Here is a 20,020-nt window from a genome sequence, read left to right on the forward strand (position 1 = left end):
ATATATGTTCCAAAGTATTGCTTTTCCTCCAGTTAGACACTTGAAAATATTTTTCAGAAAATCCCTTACCAGTCTCAGAATTATCTGTTTTGGCAATATTCAAATGAACTAACTAATAACGGGTGTTTTAAAAAGACAAAAATTAATAGTAAGGATGTAAACACACACACACACACATACATACACACACACACTCAGAGAGAGAGAGAGAGAGAGAGAGAGAGAGAGAGAGAGAGAGAGAGAGAGAGAGAGAGAGAGAGAGAGAGAGAGATACACATATACACACACATAACATACATACATATACATAGTTTAAAATTAGGCGTATAATTTATAGATAAGTAAATTTTATGTTACTCTATTTGTCAGTTGGTAACATTGTACTTAAAGTTAGTGACATTTTTTTTATTTTCCTAATGTGTACGTTGCCATCTGTTCAAGAGAACAATAAGCAACCCCCTCTCCCATTGACCAATTAGATGAGGATGATATGTAAACAAGATGTAGTCTTGTACAGACTCAAGCTGACCATTCCTGAGATGTATGGTTAATTGAACCCCAACCACCAAAGTACACTGGTAAAAATTCATATCACTATCTTGTAAAAATTCATATAAAAACAACTAACCTTTACTAAGAGTTGAACCTCAGAATCTTTGACTTTGAAAATCAGCTGTTAAACTACCCATTTGCAACAATGAGTTAACCACTAGAACAGCTTTGGTTACTTATATCGTTTAAAATTCATTCCTTTGTGTTATGTCAGTTGTGTTGTTTTTTTTTTTAAATCAATGTATGTTAATTGTAGAAATTTAATCCATTTATAAATCTTTTAAACATGTGAAAGATTACTTTTAATTGTTTCTAGTTGCAGTTCCTAATAAATCTATGATGTCATATTTAGTATATAAATTTCATAAAACTTAGAATATTCCAAATTAAAAGGTCACGTTTAACAACAAAAGTTTTTGGGGGATATGAAAGCAATTAACTTACTCATTCTTTAAATTTCTTAATAATTTAATTTTTTGGTGCTACAAAATAAGTTGAAATTCCTTTCTTATAACAAAATTGTTATTCATGATTGAAAAAACTTGAAAATGAATTGTGATTTTTAATTTCTTGTTGATGAAAGTGGGATTTAGGTCCTGGATGATGTTTATTTTATTAAAGACCCTTTGGAGAGCTATAAGAATAATCAAAATAGCTAAATAACAAACAATGAAAATCCACAAAATTTTCATAAATGATTAATATACACATATATGAATTTGGTACCTGTTGTGAAATATCTTGCTGTTATGTAATATACCTTTTATTTGTACATAAAAGAGTACATTGTAAAATTTAACTTATTCCAATAGTTCATTGCAATATAAGGAACTTAATAATAGAATTTTAATCAAGATGGTGGCAACCTGTCATGCTGCTAATGAAATATTAGTCATGTCAGAAGAATTGTTTGGTCATCATTTTCAAAACTTATGGTTGCCAAGAGAGCTTTAGATCTTATCTCGCCTGATTATTTTTGTTTCGGAATTTTTTTTTTAGAACAATCCTCATATACTTGATTAACTAAATATTGACAATGAAAGTAGAATTTCATATATTATAAAAAGTGGCAGTAAACATCATGAAATGGGTAATAAACTACATTCAGGTCGGAAGAAATCATATTCAGTTTATATATTATGAAATAAAGGTATCTGTTATATATTTTCTTAATTGAAGTCGTATGTTATAAAAAAATATTTTAAATATATATTATCAAAATTCAAGTTGAATCCTCATTGAAATACAAGGTATGTAAGTGAAACAGAAAAATTTAAAACCCCTTTAAAGAAAATTTACATTTTAATACAAAATTTTCAAATTTTTTTGTTAACTAAGACGTGTCATTTTATTTTTATTTTTTTATATAATGTTTGACAGGTGGGATCATTACAATCTATATACTCTTGTCAAAGATTTTTCATTACTCACTAATATTTGTGGTTACTCAACATACTGCTTGCTCTTGAACAAACCACAAAGAAAAAGGTTGCATACGAATAAATCAGGAGATCTAGCCGGCTAACTAATGTCACCATTTTTTGATATGATATAAATTCAGAAAGAGTTTTCTTAAAGCAATTATAGATACAAGAGTAGTATGACTTAAAAAGCACTATCTTGCTGGAATCATATAATTTGTGTGGTAATTGAATTAATTCTTGCCTCAAAAATGTTGTGACCATGCTTGTGTAACACGCTGTAGTAATGGTTGGTTGTATTTCCTTTATCATCTTGAGAAAAAAATGATTTAACGTAAAATATATGGTGGATTAAGGTTTGTTTAATCACCATTAAAATGCTCCAACATTTTTTTGACAAAAATCCATGTGAGGAACCAAATCGGCGTCTTTTAATTCCTGAATGATTTGAATTTTATAGAGGTGAAAACTTAAGTCCGTATGTAAGATTTGATTTATCGATAGTTCACTGATATTCAATGTTAATGTATGTTTAATCGCAAAGTGTATTAGACTGCATGTTGTGGTAGTTTGAACTCTATCAATGTTTTCTGGCATTCTAATCACTTTTTGCTTTTCCTTTATGTTTTAAATTTAATATGAACCCAGTTTTCTCAAACTTTTTAACTTATAAATTAATTCCATGAATGATATTTAACAAATTGAAAAATAATCTTTGTACAGTTCTTACTGAGTTATAAATTTTATAAAATTATTAATACTGAAAGCATGGTATGAACCTGATTATTGTTGCATGTTTATTAAGTAGCATTAAATAACTGAAAAATATATCATCAAGTGTAGTTTCTTCATAAAAACATCAAATAAATTACAAATCTTTAAAATTTTCCCACTTCACTGATATCCTCTGTACTTCATATAAACAATCCAATTTATTATATCATGTACGAGGGCTATCCAGAAAGTAACTTACATTTTGAAATAAAAAACCAACCAAATAAAAAAAAGAAATTTTATTACATATGTTTGAAAGGGACAATCTTCAACTATTTTTGTACATAGTCGCCATTTAAATTATCATAAAGATGCATAAGCTTTTCAATTCTCAATTCCTTCTCTGTAGAAATCTGCCGCCTTAGATTTTTGGCACCCATCTTGTACAAAACTAATGATAACCAAGCTTTCCCGATACAGTTTCATGCAATAAACTTTGTGAAATTTGGTGGAAATGAAGCGAGAGTTCTCGCTTCATTACGTAATCGTAATGCGGTGATTATTACGAATATTATCGTTGATTTTCATCGTCAGTTTATCAGTCTCAAGACTAGGCTGACCACTGCGGTCCTAATCATGAACATTGGTGCAGCCATTTTTAAACTGAATGCATCATTGCCTAACTCCACCTTTACTCATTATTCTATCTCTGTACATCTCAGAAAGTTGCCGATGAATTTCAATTGGTTTGAGATTTTTTTCCAGTAAAAACCTAATCACCGAATATACCTCACAACTCGCGAGATTTTCTATTGAAGCACACATTCCAATAATTCACAACGAACAATGTAGAAAAATCACATGCTATGACGGCTTGATGTGTGTGAGTGTAGAAATATTTTGACGCCAAGATGGTGGTTCTATCCCCAGCCATCTTCATGCTAGGCACAAAAGTAAGTTACTTTGTGGATCGCCCTCATAATTCTATATAATAGTATAATTTTATATATATATATATATATATATATATTAATCATTCATTATTATTTAAAATAAAATTTTTAATTATATTTATTTATTTTAGGTTTTTGAAATACGAAACATTACCACAATCAAGTATGCCTAGTTATGATTATGCAGAAATGATTGAAATTGTAGAAGATGCTTATAATGGCTCAATAAACACGGATTCAGCAAAGGTATTGATGAATCGTGGTATGAGGCCATCAAAAACACAACGTGGTACATTTACTTTTACAAGAGATCTTAGACTTAAGGTAATTCATATTATTACACTTATGTACTTATATATAATATACAAATATATATTTATAAAATATAATATTTTGATAAGAAAAAATTCAAATTCAGTGAATTATTTTCTTTCATAAGTGGTTTGAACTGCTGAGTGTCTTTTATTTGTTTAAAAAATTGAAGAAATTTTATGGTCGTATTTATGAGCGATGGTGATTTAAAATAAAAACTGACCAACTGATTAATGTACTGGCAAGATAAAGTAAAATTAAGGATGTTTTGAAAGTTATAGATTTTTGTGTGACAAAATGTCTCAATTTTTGGAAGCGATTGTTTAAAGAATGTTTTAATAAAAAACTTTAAATTTTATTAATACTTCCATATAAAAAAATGTAATAATTAAATGGCTTCTTTGAAGATAACCCTTAAGTATATACATGATTTAAACTACCAAGAAAGTAAAAATGACATCTAGATAACAGTCTTGTTGTTACAATTTTCTCATCTAGTTTTTAAACAAAATTTGTTAAAATATTTCTATTTAAATCTCATAAAAAATAAGACTGTACCTAAATATGGCCAGAGACAAGCGAAGCCAAATTTTTCTTTCCAATTATGATTGGATACAATTATAATTTTGACAAGATTTTCACAGAAATAATTTTATATTTATGTTTAAAAATTACAAAATTTTTTTTTCTTTTACACGTAACAACAAAATTGCTATCATTTTACTATTTTGGTAATTTAAATAATTAATATTTAATAAATTATATTACTAGAGGGGAGATTTTGTATTTATATGTATATAGAAGGAGTGGGCGGGAAGTCCCTTTACATTAGTAATGAAATTATTAGGATAGTTGCAGCTTACTTTCTATCAATCTAAAATGTCTTTATGGGTTCTACCATGTTCAAAGCACAGCTGTATGCGCTTCCACGTCTGATTGTTCATCCGTTACAGCATATTATGGGTGATCATTTCAGATGCTAATTGATATATATATATATATATATATATATTGATATATATCCTCCATGATTTCTATGGTGGAGTGGTGGAATCTCGGTATTTCATCATTAGGTCTCGGGTTTGAATCTTGGTCAGGCGTGGCATTTTTCATATGTTACCTTTTTCCATTTTCATATTCCTATACACAAACTTCTTTGTTACTTTTGTGATGAATTAATTCATAAAAAAGACTAACAAAATAATCATGACCTATTTATAATTTAAAAAATTTTAAGAAAATAGTTTAATGGGCTAAAAACACATTCATTAAATAAGTATCATTAAAAAAAAGGAAAGTAAGATACCTTTATTAAATTTTACAGTTTCGATGGGTTTATTGATTTAAATTAACATAACAATTGTATTCTTAACAAAAAAATATTTTAAAACAATCGTATGTATGTGTTGAGGGATTTATTTTTATCCTGAATTTATGGGTTTTCAAAATAAGATTGATGATGTTATTATAAAAAAATGCCAACGTGGTATCCCTGAGGTATATACTTTAAATACCACTCTGTACATACAGAGGTTACAGAAAGTTTTGCCCATACTTCTTAATAGGTGTATTCTTCTTATCAAAAAAAAAAACAAACATATAAACATAGATCTGGAAATGCATTGTTTTCAAAAAATTTAACCCAGATTTTTCTATATACTAAACAACATGGACATAAATTATAGAGCAAAATTAATGGTTTTTGAATTCAATCTTTTTTTTTAAAAACAAAGAAAAAAAATATATATATATATATAAATTTTCCATAATATTTATGAAAAAGGGGAATTTCCGTCAGACTTCCAAAAAAGTGTTATAGTCATGATACCAAAGAAAGCAGGGGCAGATAAATGTGAAGAATAATTAGTTTAACTAGTCATGCATCAAAAATCTTAACTAGAATTCTATACAGAAGAATTGAGAGGAGAGTGGAAGAAGTGTTAGGAGAAGACCAATTTGGTTTCAGGAAAAGTATAGGGACAAGGGAAGCAATTTTAGGCCTCAGATTAATAGTAGAAGGAAGATTAAAGAAAAACAAACCAACATACTTGGCGTTTATAGACCTACAAAAGGCATTCGATAACATAGACTGGAATAAAATGTTCAGCATTTAAAAAAAATTAGGATTCAAATACAGAGATAGAAGAACAATTGCTAACATGTACAGGAACCACACAGTAACAGTAACAATTGAAGAACATAAGAAAGAAGCCGTAATAAGAAAGGGAGTCCGACAAGGATGTTCCCTATCTCCGTTACTTTTTAATCTTTACATGGAACTAGCAGTTAATGATGTTAAAGAACAATTTAGATTCGGAGTAACAGTACAAGGTGAAAAGATAAAGATGCTACGATTTGCTGATGATATAGTAATTCTAGCCGAGAGTAAAAAGGATTTAGAAGAAACTATGAACGGCATAGATGAAGTCCTACGCAAGAACTATCGCATGAAAATAAAAAGAAGAAAACAAAAGTAATGAAATGTAGTAGAAATAATGTAAAATATTAAAATAGGACGAGAAAAGATTATGGAGATAGAAAAATTTTGTTATTTGGGAAGTAGAATTAGTAAAGATGGACGAAGCAGGAGTGATATAAAATGCCGAATAGCACAAGCGAAACGAGCCTTCAGTAAGAAATATAATTTGTTTACATCAAAAATTAATTTAAATGTCAGGAAAAGATTTTTGAAAGTAAGATCAATAAAAACTGAATTTTATTGAAAATCAAACATTAACAAAAATTTTGAAACTGTACCCCTATAAATAGTTAAACAATAAACGTAGATCTTAACAAATTTTTTAAACCTAAAAGCTCAAATCTACTTTTTTTTTTGTTTTACAACTGTTTTCATGGAAACTACAGGAAATAATAATTCTGGAACCCATTTTTTTATTATTTAAGATTGCATATAATACTAATAATTAATTCACTCAATAATTTATATTCGTCATCTTTACATTTAGAACGAGAAATCAGGACGAAATCTTTCATTATCTATAATATGAAAACAGAATGTTTCTAGACCTATGTTGATATGAACTTTTTTCATTATTACGATGAGACGTGTTTAAAATCCGGTAAAAACTTGGTGAAACATTCAAAGTAAAACCTCTCTTTATGGATACCTCCAATCTATTAACTACCGGCAGTACTTTTGGAACCAAGAAATTTTATATTTTATTTTGAGCTCCTATGTTTGGACACTTGTAGGTAGACATGGATACTAAAATCTATGCAGTTTTATAAACACAACTTCTCTTTTCCAGATAATAAAGTGTTAATACAATGAATTTTCTTTGCGATAGTTTAATTATATTGAAAATTAAATAAAATTTAGTTTACTTAAAGTAATGCAAGTTAATCAAACATCACTTACCGTATAAAGTTGTGTCAATATAAGCTTTATTTGTAGAGATGGTATTAATGTAAAGTTTAACTAATAACACAGGTACCAAGAGACTGACTCTAATTCCTAACACACCTCTTACTTATTGCTTTACACTCATTCACCAACCCGCAAAAAGGAAATCTTGCAGGTATCAGTTTCCTACTGGTATTTCCCTATTAAACAGGGTTAACTGCTCGTAAAATTAATGTATTCTATTGAACAGCTGCAGTATATGTTAAACATTTCGTATTATAATAATTTGGGATTATAAGGAAACTTATTTGTATTCTAAGAACGTGTATTTTAATCCACTTTTCCTTTATTTTCTGGATGGATGTAAATTATTCTACTACATTTAAATTTATTCGTGCTATGTTTGACATCTAGGAATATTAATAATACTAATTATATAGTTATTTTTAACTGAAATAATAGTTTTAAGAATTAATAAGTGTCAATTTGTTGAACAGCTCTCATATATGGCAATCCCTATAACCCGATAAACCTTTTTCATGGTAGGTATTTCGAAAGGAAGATTTTAATATACCAGGGTGTCCATAAAGCCTTTCAATGAAAACTATTAGAGTTACAGCTGTGCAGTTTGTGACAAAAGAAAGAAAAAATTATGAGGTAGAGTAGAGGGCACTGTGATCAATTTTTTTAAAATGGTGTCAATCCAGGAGAAAGTGCAATGTGTGTTGTATCACGAGTAGAAATCACCGATTACTGTGTAGTGAAATTTTAGAAGGGAATATGGGCGACCAGCACCTGATAGCAAACGTATCGCATTGCATGATGTGCAAAGTTTAAAGAGAGTGGAAATGTAGTTGACCTGCAAATAGGGTGGCCATCTGTTAGTGAAGAGCAGGTCAAGGTTGTGCAGCAAGTATTTCTACATAGTCCCTCAAAATCTACCTGTCATGCATTTTGTGAACTAGGGATTCGTCGGTCAACAGTGCATAAAATTTTACACAAGAAACTAAGGTTGCATGCATATAAAGTTCATATATTGCAACATCTACAGCCAGACGATGGCTCTCATCGTGCTGCCTTTGCAACCAGATATTTTACAACGCATTAATAATGACAATAAGTAGATACAGCATGTGTATTTTTCAGGTGATGCTACTTTCCACACCTCAGGGAAAGTAAACCGGCATAATGTGAGAATATGGAGGTCAGAAAATCTGTACTTTACCAGGGGAAAAATGAGAGATTCCCCAAAAGTGAATGTGTGGTGCGATTTGATAAACAACAGAATCATTGGTCCCTTTTTTTTATTGAACAATCGATAACAGCTAACATTTACCTGGATATGCTGCAACACTTTGCTATACCTCAACTAAATGCCTTGTAACTTTGGGTGGTTTTCCAGAAGATGGCACACCACTGCATTGGGAATTAGTAGTTGGAGATTTTCTGAATGAATCATTTCATGGCAGATGGAATGGTCCTGACGATCCCACACCCTGGCTACCACGGTCACCAGACATAACTCCTTTCAACTTTTTCCTCTGGAATTGTGTTAAGGACAGAGTCCATGTAGCATCCATACCTGATCTGGACACATTGAGACGGAGAGTAACTGAAGCTGTTGCAAGTGTTACCAAAGAAATATTGACCAACACATGTCATGAAATTGATTATTAGTTGGACATTCTATGAGCGACAAAAGACGCACACGTAGTTTATTGACATGGTAAAAAAAAATTTGATAATTTTTTTCTTCACGGAAAGATTTTATGGACACTCAGTATTATTATGAATTTTAATATACATAAATTTCTTCAATTTGTATAATTTTTTTTTAAATTGTTTCAGGTTAGCAGTACAATAACGATGATTCCGAAAGAATTTTCATTAAAATTTGCAGAAAATATAAAATGTGACTATTTAAATATTCAAGCTAATCAAGGAAATTATGTAAATAATAAACTGTACGATGATATATTAAGGATAATAAAGGATAATGCAAAATATTACGAACATCATAAAGTTGAAGGAACACATCATTTACATTTAAATACTCCTGAAAATGTATCAGATATTATATCAAAATTTTTACTACGATGATTGTATAATTTTAAATAATATTGTAATAGATTTTTTTTAGAATAAATTAAAAAAAATTATATGTTTACATAGCAATCCATAAATAACTCTTCAACTTATTTATTTATATGCTAATACTTTTCCTTTAGTATACTTAATTATTATTCTAGCTGTATTAGCCGATATCTGTAGTAATTGATTTTAAAAAATTACCCTTTTTATAATATTATGTGCGAGCGGATAATTTTTTGAAAAAAACTTTTTTCACCCAAAAAAAATCCTAACTTTTTATATTAGAATTCTTAAAAAAGCTTTTTTTTAATGTTATTTTTAAGCCTAAAATAACTGTTTTTATAAATGAATTTTTATGTATGTTAGCCTTTGAAGCTTTATAATTTCAGTGATGTTTTGGGCAAAATAAAAATTTTACTGGAGCATCTTATCAAAAAGGTTTTCTTACAAAAGTTGAAGCCCTTTTTAAAAAAAATAATCAAATGAAAAATCTTTGAAATTTTTTTTGTAGCTATTTACTGCTTCAAAAAATGAATTAATGAAAGATTTTTACATTAATATTTTCCATATCAGTGAGTCTTTAAATGACTATAAAAATTTTTCCTCCATTCCTTTGTTATAGTTTGTGGCAATGAAAAATTGTTTTTTGAATTTCGTAGAAGTTTAAAAGCTCAATGTATACTACCCCTTGCATTTAAAATGTGAAAATATTTACGTTTAATTATCCCCAAAATTTCTAGTGTATTTACAACAACAAAAAAAAATGGCAAAAAAATGTATCCTTCCTAAAAAATCACATTTAAATTTATTTAAAATTATGACTGTATAGTTTTTATTTTTTCAATATGTTTGACTGTTTTTTTTTAAATTTAATATTGCCACTTTGAGACTACTTTTTAAATATTAATTTTATACAATTATTGCTCCTAGAGAGTAAGAAAGCCCTGGAAATCAAAATTTTTCTTGCAATTCTTAATTATAAATTTATTTAAAAAAATTTTAATATTATTAATTCAAGACTCTCTATTTGGAAGTCGAGTGAATCTCCACCAAAAACTAAAACAACAGTGAAAAAAAACCACAATTAAATGACAAACAGGAATTATTTACAATAATGGTTAAGCTTCTTATGAAAGGTCACATGTGACCTTCCCCTTCACTAATGAAACATACACTTATGTGATAACCGCTTGGTAATACGGCTTTTGTATACATTTTTCTTTATATAAAAGCTATTTTCACCATTAAATATACATTAATTGAGTCATTTACTTGTTTTTACTATCCCGCAAAATGAAACCGTCAATTTTATTCTTCTCTTACAGCAATAAATGTACATTTTGTCACAGTAAAATCACATATTTTACTCTTTTCTCATTAAGAAAAATGAAACCGCCATTTTTCCATTTATATTTCTTTAGATGGTGCAAGCTGTCAGGGTTTAAGAAATACTAGGATATATATAAAAATATTATTATGAAAAAAACTGTTTAATAAATTGCACATAAAAATATAAATAAAATAAATATTACCAGTTTTGTTACTTATTAATATTTAAAGAAAATTTTTTCAGTAATTATTTTTATTTTTTTATTCAATTTTATAAGATTTTATGTCTAATTTAGAGATTAAAAATATCTATAGCTGTAAAGTTAAATTAATTTAAACATCAGGAAAGCATTTTTGAAACTATATGTTTGGAGCGTAGCTTTATATGGAAGTGAAACTTGGATGATCGGAGTACCTGAGAAGAAAAGATTAGAAGCTTTTGAAATGTGGAGCTATAGGAAAATGTTAAAAATCAGATGGGTGGATAAAGTGACAAATAAAGAGGTGTTACGGTAAATTGATGAAAAAAGAAGCATTTGGAAAAATATAGCAAAATGAAGAGACAGATTTATAGCCCACATCTTGAGGCATCCTGAAATAGTTGCTTTGATATTGGAGGGACAGGTAGGTGGGTAAAATTGTGCAGGCAGGCAACGTTTAGAATATGTAAAACAAATTGTTAGGGATGCAGGATGTAGGGGATATACCGAAATTAAATGATTGGCACTAGATAGGGAATTTTGTAGAGCTGCATCAAACTAGTCAAATAACTGAAGAAAAAAAAGACAAAAAAGGAAGATAAAAAGTATATTTATCAAATAAGTTTTCTAATTATTTCATAATAAATTGATGATATTCATTAGAAAGCTTCTTATCAATTAAATTGCCAAAAATTTTCGGTATATTTGGAAAGTTTTTGCTATGAAATAAATGTTGCATGATGACCAGCATAGCTGGTCATCAAAACAGATACAATTTACACAGACAAATGAAGAATTAACTTCACAGATGACGTAAACATTAAAAATGATTGAAATGGAGAAGTTTTTTGATTGGATCATATGTCATGGATTCATAAGTTTCATTTTTTTACTTAAATAATAGAGAAAATTCTTATTTATTCTTAACATCCTAGATTAAAGTTTTTTAAAAAGTAATAATGAAAAATCTAATTGCAGGTAATCAGTATGGAATCTGATAACCTAATACAGAGTTCAAAATTCTGAAAGATATTTTCGTAAAATAATACTGGTGTACCAGATTTAAACGTAAAAGTTTTTTGAATAAATGTTATTTTTTTTAATTGATTTAGATATAAAAATTCTTTGAACGAGGGGCAGCTGAAATGTAATGCACAATGGAACATAACAGAACAAAATGTTGCACAAAGTGCTAGAAGCTGCCATCTTTCATTCCCTTTCTACTAACATTTCAAAACTCACTGACCCATGCTGTTACATTTTCTGTCACTCACCATTGTTACAGAATTTAGTATACTGGTTATGTCTACGTGTAGTGACTGAATTTTTAACCGTGGAAACTAATGACATTCATTTTCATCTAAAAATGGTGATAAAATTGTTGATCTAAGAAGTACGAATAGTTGGGGAATAAAATCTTGTACGACTGATGAATCACTTAAAAATTTATTGCTACCCAGATAGGCGTACCAAAAGAACAATAGAACATATTGCACAAATCTCTTTGAAATGGGTGCCATGCAAAACTACAGAAAGAAGAAACATCAACAAAAGGAATTACTGAAAAAAATCAAAATATTGCCCTTTACAATGTTGAAAAGGAAGTCATTTCTTTTTCAATATTGTTACAAGAGATGAAACTTGGGTACATCATTAGCATCCAGAAGAAAAATGGCAGAGCATTGATTACCGGCACTACGGTTCACCAAAATTAAAAAATAAATTCAAAACAACTCTATGCAAACAGTGTCACTATTGTTCTAGGATTTCAAAAATGTGTGTGTAACCTGAAAACCAGATTGACTGTAAATTTTGTGTGATACATATAAGCGTTAAAAACATATTACGAGACTTGCATGTCATGTTCAATAATCTGTAGAGCTGATTATCCAATGGGGTAATGCTCAACTGCACACATTGCATTTATACATATCATCCTCACTCATCCTCTGAAGTAATACCTTATGGTGGTTCTGGAGGCTAAACAGAGAAAGAGAGAGTACCCGATAGTATAACACTATGTGGAACAATTTACTGAAGTATGATATTTTAATGCGATCAAATTTAAATAACATCTTAAAAAGTGAATAATCAAATTATGTTAATGTAGTTTTGGCATAATGTATGTTCTTTCAAATTTTGGTAATCGGTGAATGTTATGCCAGAGAAAGTTACTATATTAATGTCGTTGAAGGGTATGACATAAAGGACAGTATGGATTTGAGTTTTGGATGTAGTCAACTGATTTACCTTGGTTTTATCAAAATAGAACTCAATTTTTTGTTATCACTGGTTGTTTTTATATTCAATAAATAAATAATTTTCACTTACAATAAGTACCAGTATTTTTAATGTTTTTAAAAATATTATAATTGGGAATTGAATTCTTTCAGCACTCTTTTTTTACTTCAACTCTCTGAATTTGATGTTAAAAAACTAAAGTTTTTATGAAAACAAAGATTTGTGATAAAATACAAATCAAATGATGATAATGAATGTGTTAAAACATTATATGCATTGTTGTTTTTAACAATGAGTACTTAAACAATTGAATAAATGAATGAAGTATATATATATAAAAACAATTTACTAGCCATTAACAACAAATTTTAAAGACTTTTTATGAGAAATATAAGTGATCATAAAATAACAAATTATATATATACACAAGTATATATATATATATATATATATATATATATATATATAAAGAAAAAATGTAAGTATAAATAAAGAAAAAATGAAAGAAAAAAGTGATGAGTTGTTAAGTTTAATATATAGTAATATAAATGACTGGTGGCATTAAACAACTGTAAAATGCAATAAAAGTAAAATGAATAATTTTCTTATATAATAAAAAATAGTAATGAAAGAAAAAATGTTATTTATAATTTGATTATTGATTAGAATTAATTTTGATTTTTCTGTATCAATTTAGGGATTCCAGGTAACAAACAAGTAGATTATGCTGCCAAAGAAGGGTGTATTCAACCTCCTTTCACCACCCGAGTTACTACCTTTGATTTTATTAATCGTGTAAAGTGAGCAAGGTGGCAAAGTGACTGGGCGACTACAATCGATAATAAACTCCGACGGATTAAAGACTCAGTGTTGCCATGGGGCTCCTCTTGCAGAAAAACTCGTCGTGAGGAAGTGGTCCTCTGCCGGTTACGGATAGGACATATGAGGATCACACACGAGTACCTAATGTCGGGAGGAGTCGCACCCCTATGTACAAGATGCAACTGCCGCATGTATGTGCACCACGTTCTCGTGGACTGTATATGTTATGCGGCGTTGCGTCGTAAGTTTAATCTACCTAGAAACATCTGTGATATCTTGTACAATAATAGCTAAATTTTAGACCGGATGTTTCTGTTTTTGCATAGGGGTTACTGCAAAAAATTTAATATTATCATATATATTTTTATGCTACAGGGGTTATTGATAATTTTTAACCTTTACTTTCAATTTTGATTTTTTTGGTTCTATGTCTTTAATTTTATTATCCAAGAAGGGAGCCTTTTGCACAACCTATCGGAATTAGGTAAGTTTTATATAGTTTCTTTATTCTATTAATTTAACTTTCATATTTTAAAGACTTTGTCTGCGATATTGGTTTAGAGTTTTATTTCACTTTTTTGACTTTTGTTTTAATAAAGATTTATTATATGATTAATATTAATTTTACACCTTATAAGTTTTATTATTTTGTAGCTATTTTACCCTTTTATTAATTCAAATTCTGGACGATGATAACGCTCAGGCGTTTTTCGCCCCCAAACAAAAAAAAAAAAGAAAAAATCAATTTTTTATAATTTTTAATATAAAAAAAGTTTAATTACTTCTTAATAATGTAAAAAGTAATTTGTTAAAAATATATTAAACTTAAATATAAAAGTAAAAGAGTTATTTAAAATCAATAAAAGAATTTTGTACAGTAGAACATAAATTTTGGAGTGTGATTCTCTATGGAACTGAAACACATGGACGATTAGAAAGGTAGACAGAAAACTAATAAAGGTTTTTGAGTTGTGGGTGTGGCGCAGAATTATAAATGTCAGATGGCAAGACCGTATAATAAATGAAGAAGTATTAAGGAGAATTGGAAGAAACAGGAAAATGGTAAATGTGATTGAATATAAAAAAGGAATTCACTAGGACATTATATGAGAAGAAGGTGTTTTTTTAGTGGATGCGATAGAAGATTCTGTGATTGGAAGGAAAGGAAGAGATTTCAAATGATGAATGGAATTTTGGAAACAGGAAATTATACCAAAACAAAGAGATTAGCAAAGAATAGAACAAGGTGGAGAACAGCTGCTGTGACAGGACCTGCCCTAATGGCAGAACATTATGAATGAATAGAAGATAAAGAAAGAGAGGTTATGATGAAAAAAGTAGTGAGACAAGGATGTAATAAATTCCCATTGTTTAATTTGACTCCAGTAACATTTTTAATAAATTATCAAAATATTTAAAAAATGTTTCCACCCGAGAATGATCTAAATTAAATAAACATTTTTTTTTTATAACAAAATAAATATTATTTCTATAGATGATTTTTGAAAAAATGATTTTTAAAAAATAAAATTAAAAAAACTTGTTCTACATCCCACGCAACATTCATAAATACATATTCAAATAATTTTTAGTAATATCTAAATTGTAATCTATATTGTATTTATTTTTAAAATTTATTATTTTTATATATTTACCTAATATATTTATTTTCATAATGTTTTATATTTCTGCTAGGATTATCATAATTAATTTGAGTTCTATTTTCTGCTCTTCCTAGCAGTGTCACTCTAATATTCTTAAAAAGTACCTCCATTCTCAAAATTCAAAGTAAAGTGATAGTTATGAGAATGAAATAAATTTTTCAATAATGTATTTATTTATAATAATTTTTTTAAGTATGGCTCGTTGGTATAAGTATATAATTATAGTTAATATACAAAAAGACAACAGTTGAGTATACCAAATTGATAGGATGTTTACGTTGACGTAATTTAAAAATATATGACGACCAACTGTTATGTTTTTATGCAAATATCATAATTTTTTTACAAATTACACGTGAAGTTGTAATAGGATGAATATGAGAGTTCCTGAAGATTGAATTTAATTCTGAAAGTGCTTGATAACATTGAATTCAATTGTTGGTAAGCGGTTTTTTGTATATTAACTATAATATATATATTTTTGGTGTACCGAGAAATATAGAAATATATACTATGCGGAAAAAAAGAATCTCTTTCTTTGGTCATCTCATAAGGACAACGAAAACAAGACTGTCAAGAAATATCATTGAAAAGCTCTGGTTCCAAAAGCTAGAAGTAGGATGGATCAAAGAAATTAGAGAAGATATGAAAGAATTGGGAATTTCCCTGACTGACCTACAGAATAAAACGGTAAAAATTACAAAGCTAAAAGACAAAAGCATTAGGTTTAAACAAAAGACAGACAAACGACAAAATACAACGAAGAGGGTGTTTACAGATGAAGAAAAGAAAGCAAGATCTGAACGAATGAAGAAATACTGGGCAGCTCGGAAGAGTAAAATAACATGCTTTTCTCAGAAAAGATCCAACTAAAATTGACTTAAGTGGTCCCATGTTGGCCGTAAAAGCATAATAATAATATATATTTTTAAAATAATTAATATGGAATTTCATCATTTCTATTTTTTATTTTATAATTAATTCTGTATACTGATCTCATCAAGGTTTTGCAAATGTACCATCAAAGCAAATGTTGGGAACAGTTCCTTTTGTTTTATTCCTTTACCATTCTGATATAAAACTCTATTGTTATCCTAAAGACATACTATTTAATAGTTTAATGATATGGTACTGATCTGTAATTCACATAAGCGATACGTATATAAAAGAAGTTTGAGAACCATTATTCTACAGTTTTGTGTCTGCCTGTATGTATTTATAATTTAATCTGTATCCAATTTTTTTCACTCAGTATTTAGAACTATCACTACACAATTTGTATTCTCCTGAGCTGCTGTTAATTTGTTAAATAATCTTATGTACTTTGTTTATGTCTTGTAATAAAGATAAAAATTTGATCAAAATAATATGCAAACAAAAACAAACTCAATAAATATAAAATATTTTATTCGATTACATTATTCAGGGTTTTCATAACCTTTTTAAAAAAGTATTATCAAAACTTCACAAAAGAAGATGCGTAGATAATTAGCTTAAAAAAACTTTTAGAAGAAGTTACATTAATGTGAGAATAAATCATTTATACGTCATTTTTTAAAAATTTTTATGTGTTATCATGAATCATGATATTCAACGTTAAATTTCTGTTTTATTTTTCTTTTCTTGGTAAAACAAGTTTATGGTACATTCTACATATATATCTATACAAAAATTTATGTAAATATAAATGTTATCTAGATTAATAGACTATGTTAATATTAAAATAATTAACTGCAAAAAATAATTCAAGGTAAATTGTTTTTAATTATTTATTAATGCATTTATGTACTTCTAAATCAGGTTACATTATTTGTTGTGTCTAAAAAATAATATTATTCATAACCGTTTATTTATATAATTAACTTCAATCAACACCATCTGGTGTTGTTTTTATTAACTACAAATATTTTTTTAATAATATAATTTGAATATATTATTAAAAATTTATGCAATTTTTTTTTGTATAACTTTTATACATTAAAATTTAATAAATAAAATATAATTTTATAAATACGTAACAAAATCTATTACCAAATAAAAAAAAGACAAAAAACTATTACCAAATATTGCTACTTTGGCATTGTACAGATGTAACACACATTTGTTTACATAGATAGTGGCATACATTTATTTACATTTTTACATTTTGTGGCATACTGATAGTGTCTTAATATTTATCCAAAGATGTTCCACGTTTAAATCCTGATTAAATATGTTATTTTTTACATATTACAAAATTCCTGCGTATTCCAGTTTGTAAGTTGACTTCACAAAGGATCTAAAAATTCTACTAAATCCCATTCGCGTAACTTCAGAAAACTGGGAATACAGGCATTAAAAGACAAAAAAGTTCATTATATAACAAGATGTCCTAATCTAAATTTAATAAGACATAACAACCGAATATAGGGTAGTGAAAACCCTCATGAAATTTTGCAGCACATTCGTGATAGCCCTAAGGTCAATGGTTTTTGTGCCCTAAGCAAACAAACAAAGACTGTACGGCCTGCTCTTCTTCCACGAGACAATGATAAATGGTATCGTTTACCTGAACATGATTCAAAATGTTCTAATAATGATGACCAAGACGGACACCATTACTATCACCAAGATGGGGCACTACCTCACACCTCACCACCGTCTAAAAGTCCAAAATTTTCTTCATACTTGATTCCAGGTTGGTGAACTGGTCATGAAGGACGAATTGCATAGCCATCTAGTTCCCCAGATTTGACCCTGCTAGATTATTTTTTGTGGGGTTTCATTAAAGGTTGGGCTTATGTACCACCTTTGCCAGCTGATCTTGTTAGCTAAGACTTTGAATTAATGCCATAGCTGCAGAGGTAACGCACAAATTGCTAGCAACAGTCTGGAATGAAATTGACTTCAGGTGAGATGTATGCCGCATTATAAATGGAAGCCATATTGAACCAAATGAATGTTGGGTGACAAACTTGAAATCTATGAAACAAGACCTTAACCGAATCTTTAAGGTATATCAATAAATTTTTAATTAAGAGTTGTGAAGTCCTTTTTTGAATCACCCAGTATATGGTTGTTTTAAAAATTGGACAAAAAAGTGAGGTGATAAGAATGACTACAATTTTGACCATAAGAAAAATTTATTCAGACATGTATAAAAGTAAAAATAAGAAAAACTTCCATTTCCATCAACTCCTCATCCCCAAAAATAGAAATTTTTATAGTTTTGTTTTTAAAACATTAAACTTCAAACATTTGAAACTTGGCTCTTGTCTAGTTCTGGTGAATCTAACTCAAATGGATTGAAATTGAAAAATAACCAATATTAATCTTAAAATTTTTGAAAGTTCGTAGAACTTTCAATGCTCAACATATTACTGTTTGTTATAAAAACTTTTTTGCTCAGATTTTTTATTGTACTGTACTTTTGTATTGAGATTGCCTGATAACCACCATCAAACTGATCAGATTGGTGTATGTATGTTATTTTCCAACTTCATTAACAACTACATATATTTATGTAAAATTAGATATTATTAATGGTATTTTAGTGGAACTGTCAGAAAATTTGTTAAATTATGAAAGTAGATCTGTGTGTCTGTTCATACAATAAAAGTAAAAATTTCTATTCTTATTTCAGCAAAACAATAAATTTAAAAATAAAAAAAATTATTTTGATTATTTTTCTGATTATAAAAACTTCATATGTGGGATATTTTATTTAATTTAATAATTATCAAAAACAGTTTAAAAGTAGAAAAGATTTTTAATAAGATACATATAATAAAACCTAATTAAATTCATAAAATCATAATTCATACACTGAAAATAAGCAAACACAATAATTAAATAAAACAATTAACAACAGTTCAATGAATGAAAAAACACATCTAAAGAATATACGCAAATATACTAAACATCCACCATATTTTCTAAAAGATCATATTTTTTCTACTGAAGATGCAGAAAAACATTTGAAACCCTCATCAATAAAAATTGAGTTATATTGCCCAATAATGTTTATAAAAATTTAATATAACTTAAAATAATTTATATATTTAATTTTACTTACATTCAGTGTTGAAGATGTTGTTCAATTCTTTTTAGATGTTATTTAATTTATACAGATGGAATACAGCTGGATAATAATCCAGCTGGGACTACTTAAATTCCTCCTTTACTCTCGGCGAACCTGAAATAAAAATTAATATATTAATTATGTATTTATATGACTTATCATCTTTAAAATTGGTTTCATCCTTATCTAATATATCAGATATTATATAAATCCTAGGTGAGGTGAAGTAAGCAAAAGGTATGATGATAAGTTCATTTACTTTATAGAATTAAACAAAATTCTGAATAATTAACGATC

The 20,020-nt window shown here is 28.1% G+C and overlaps 2 protein-coding genes across 3 annotated transcripts in view; one reads left to right on the top strand and one right to left on the bottom strand.

Moving 5' to 3' along the window:
- LOC142334155 (putative serine hydrolase) overlaps positions 1-9,493 on the top strand; it is a 53,247-nt gene extending 43,754 nt beyond the window's left edge. The window contains exons 4-5 of the mRNA XM_075381938.1: positions 3,772-3,964; positions 9,165-9,493. Of these exons, the coding sequence (XP_075238053.1) occupies positions 3,772-3,964; positions 9,165-9,416 (445 nt within the window). The 3' untranslated portion in view covers positions 9,417-9,493. The remainder of the gene's footprint in view (positions 1-3,771; positions 3,965-9,164) is intronic.
- LOC142334157 (transmembrane protein 107-like) overlaps positions 1-20,020 on the bottom strand; it is a 373,793-nt gene that overhangs the window by 219,489 nt on the left and 134,284 nt on the right. For both annotated transcript variants that reach the window (XM_075381945.1, XM_075381946.1), the window contains exon 2: positions 19,718-19,837. The gene's annotated coding sequence lies outside the window, so the exon portion shown is untranslated. The remainder of the gene's footprint in view (positions 1-19,717; positions 19,838-20,020) is intronic.

Source organism: Lycorma delicatula, chromosome 13 (genome assembly GCF_047948215.1).
Source record: "Lycorma delicatula isolate Av1 chromosome 13, ASM4794821v1, whole genome shotgun sequence".
Lineage (NCBI taxonomy): Eukaryota > Metazoa > Arthropoda > Insecta > Hemiptera > Fulgoridae > Lycorma > Lycorma delicatula.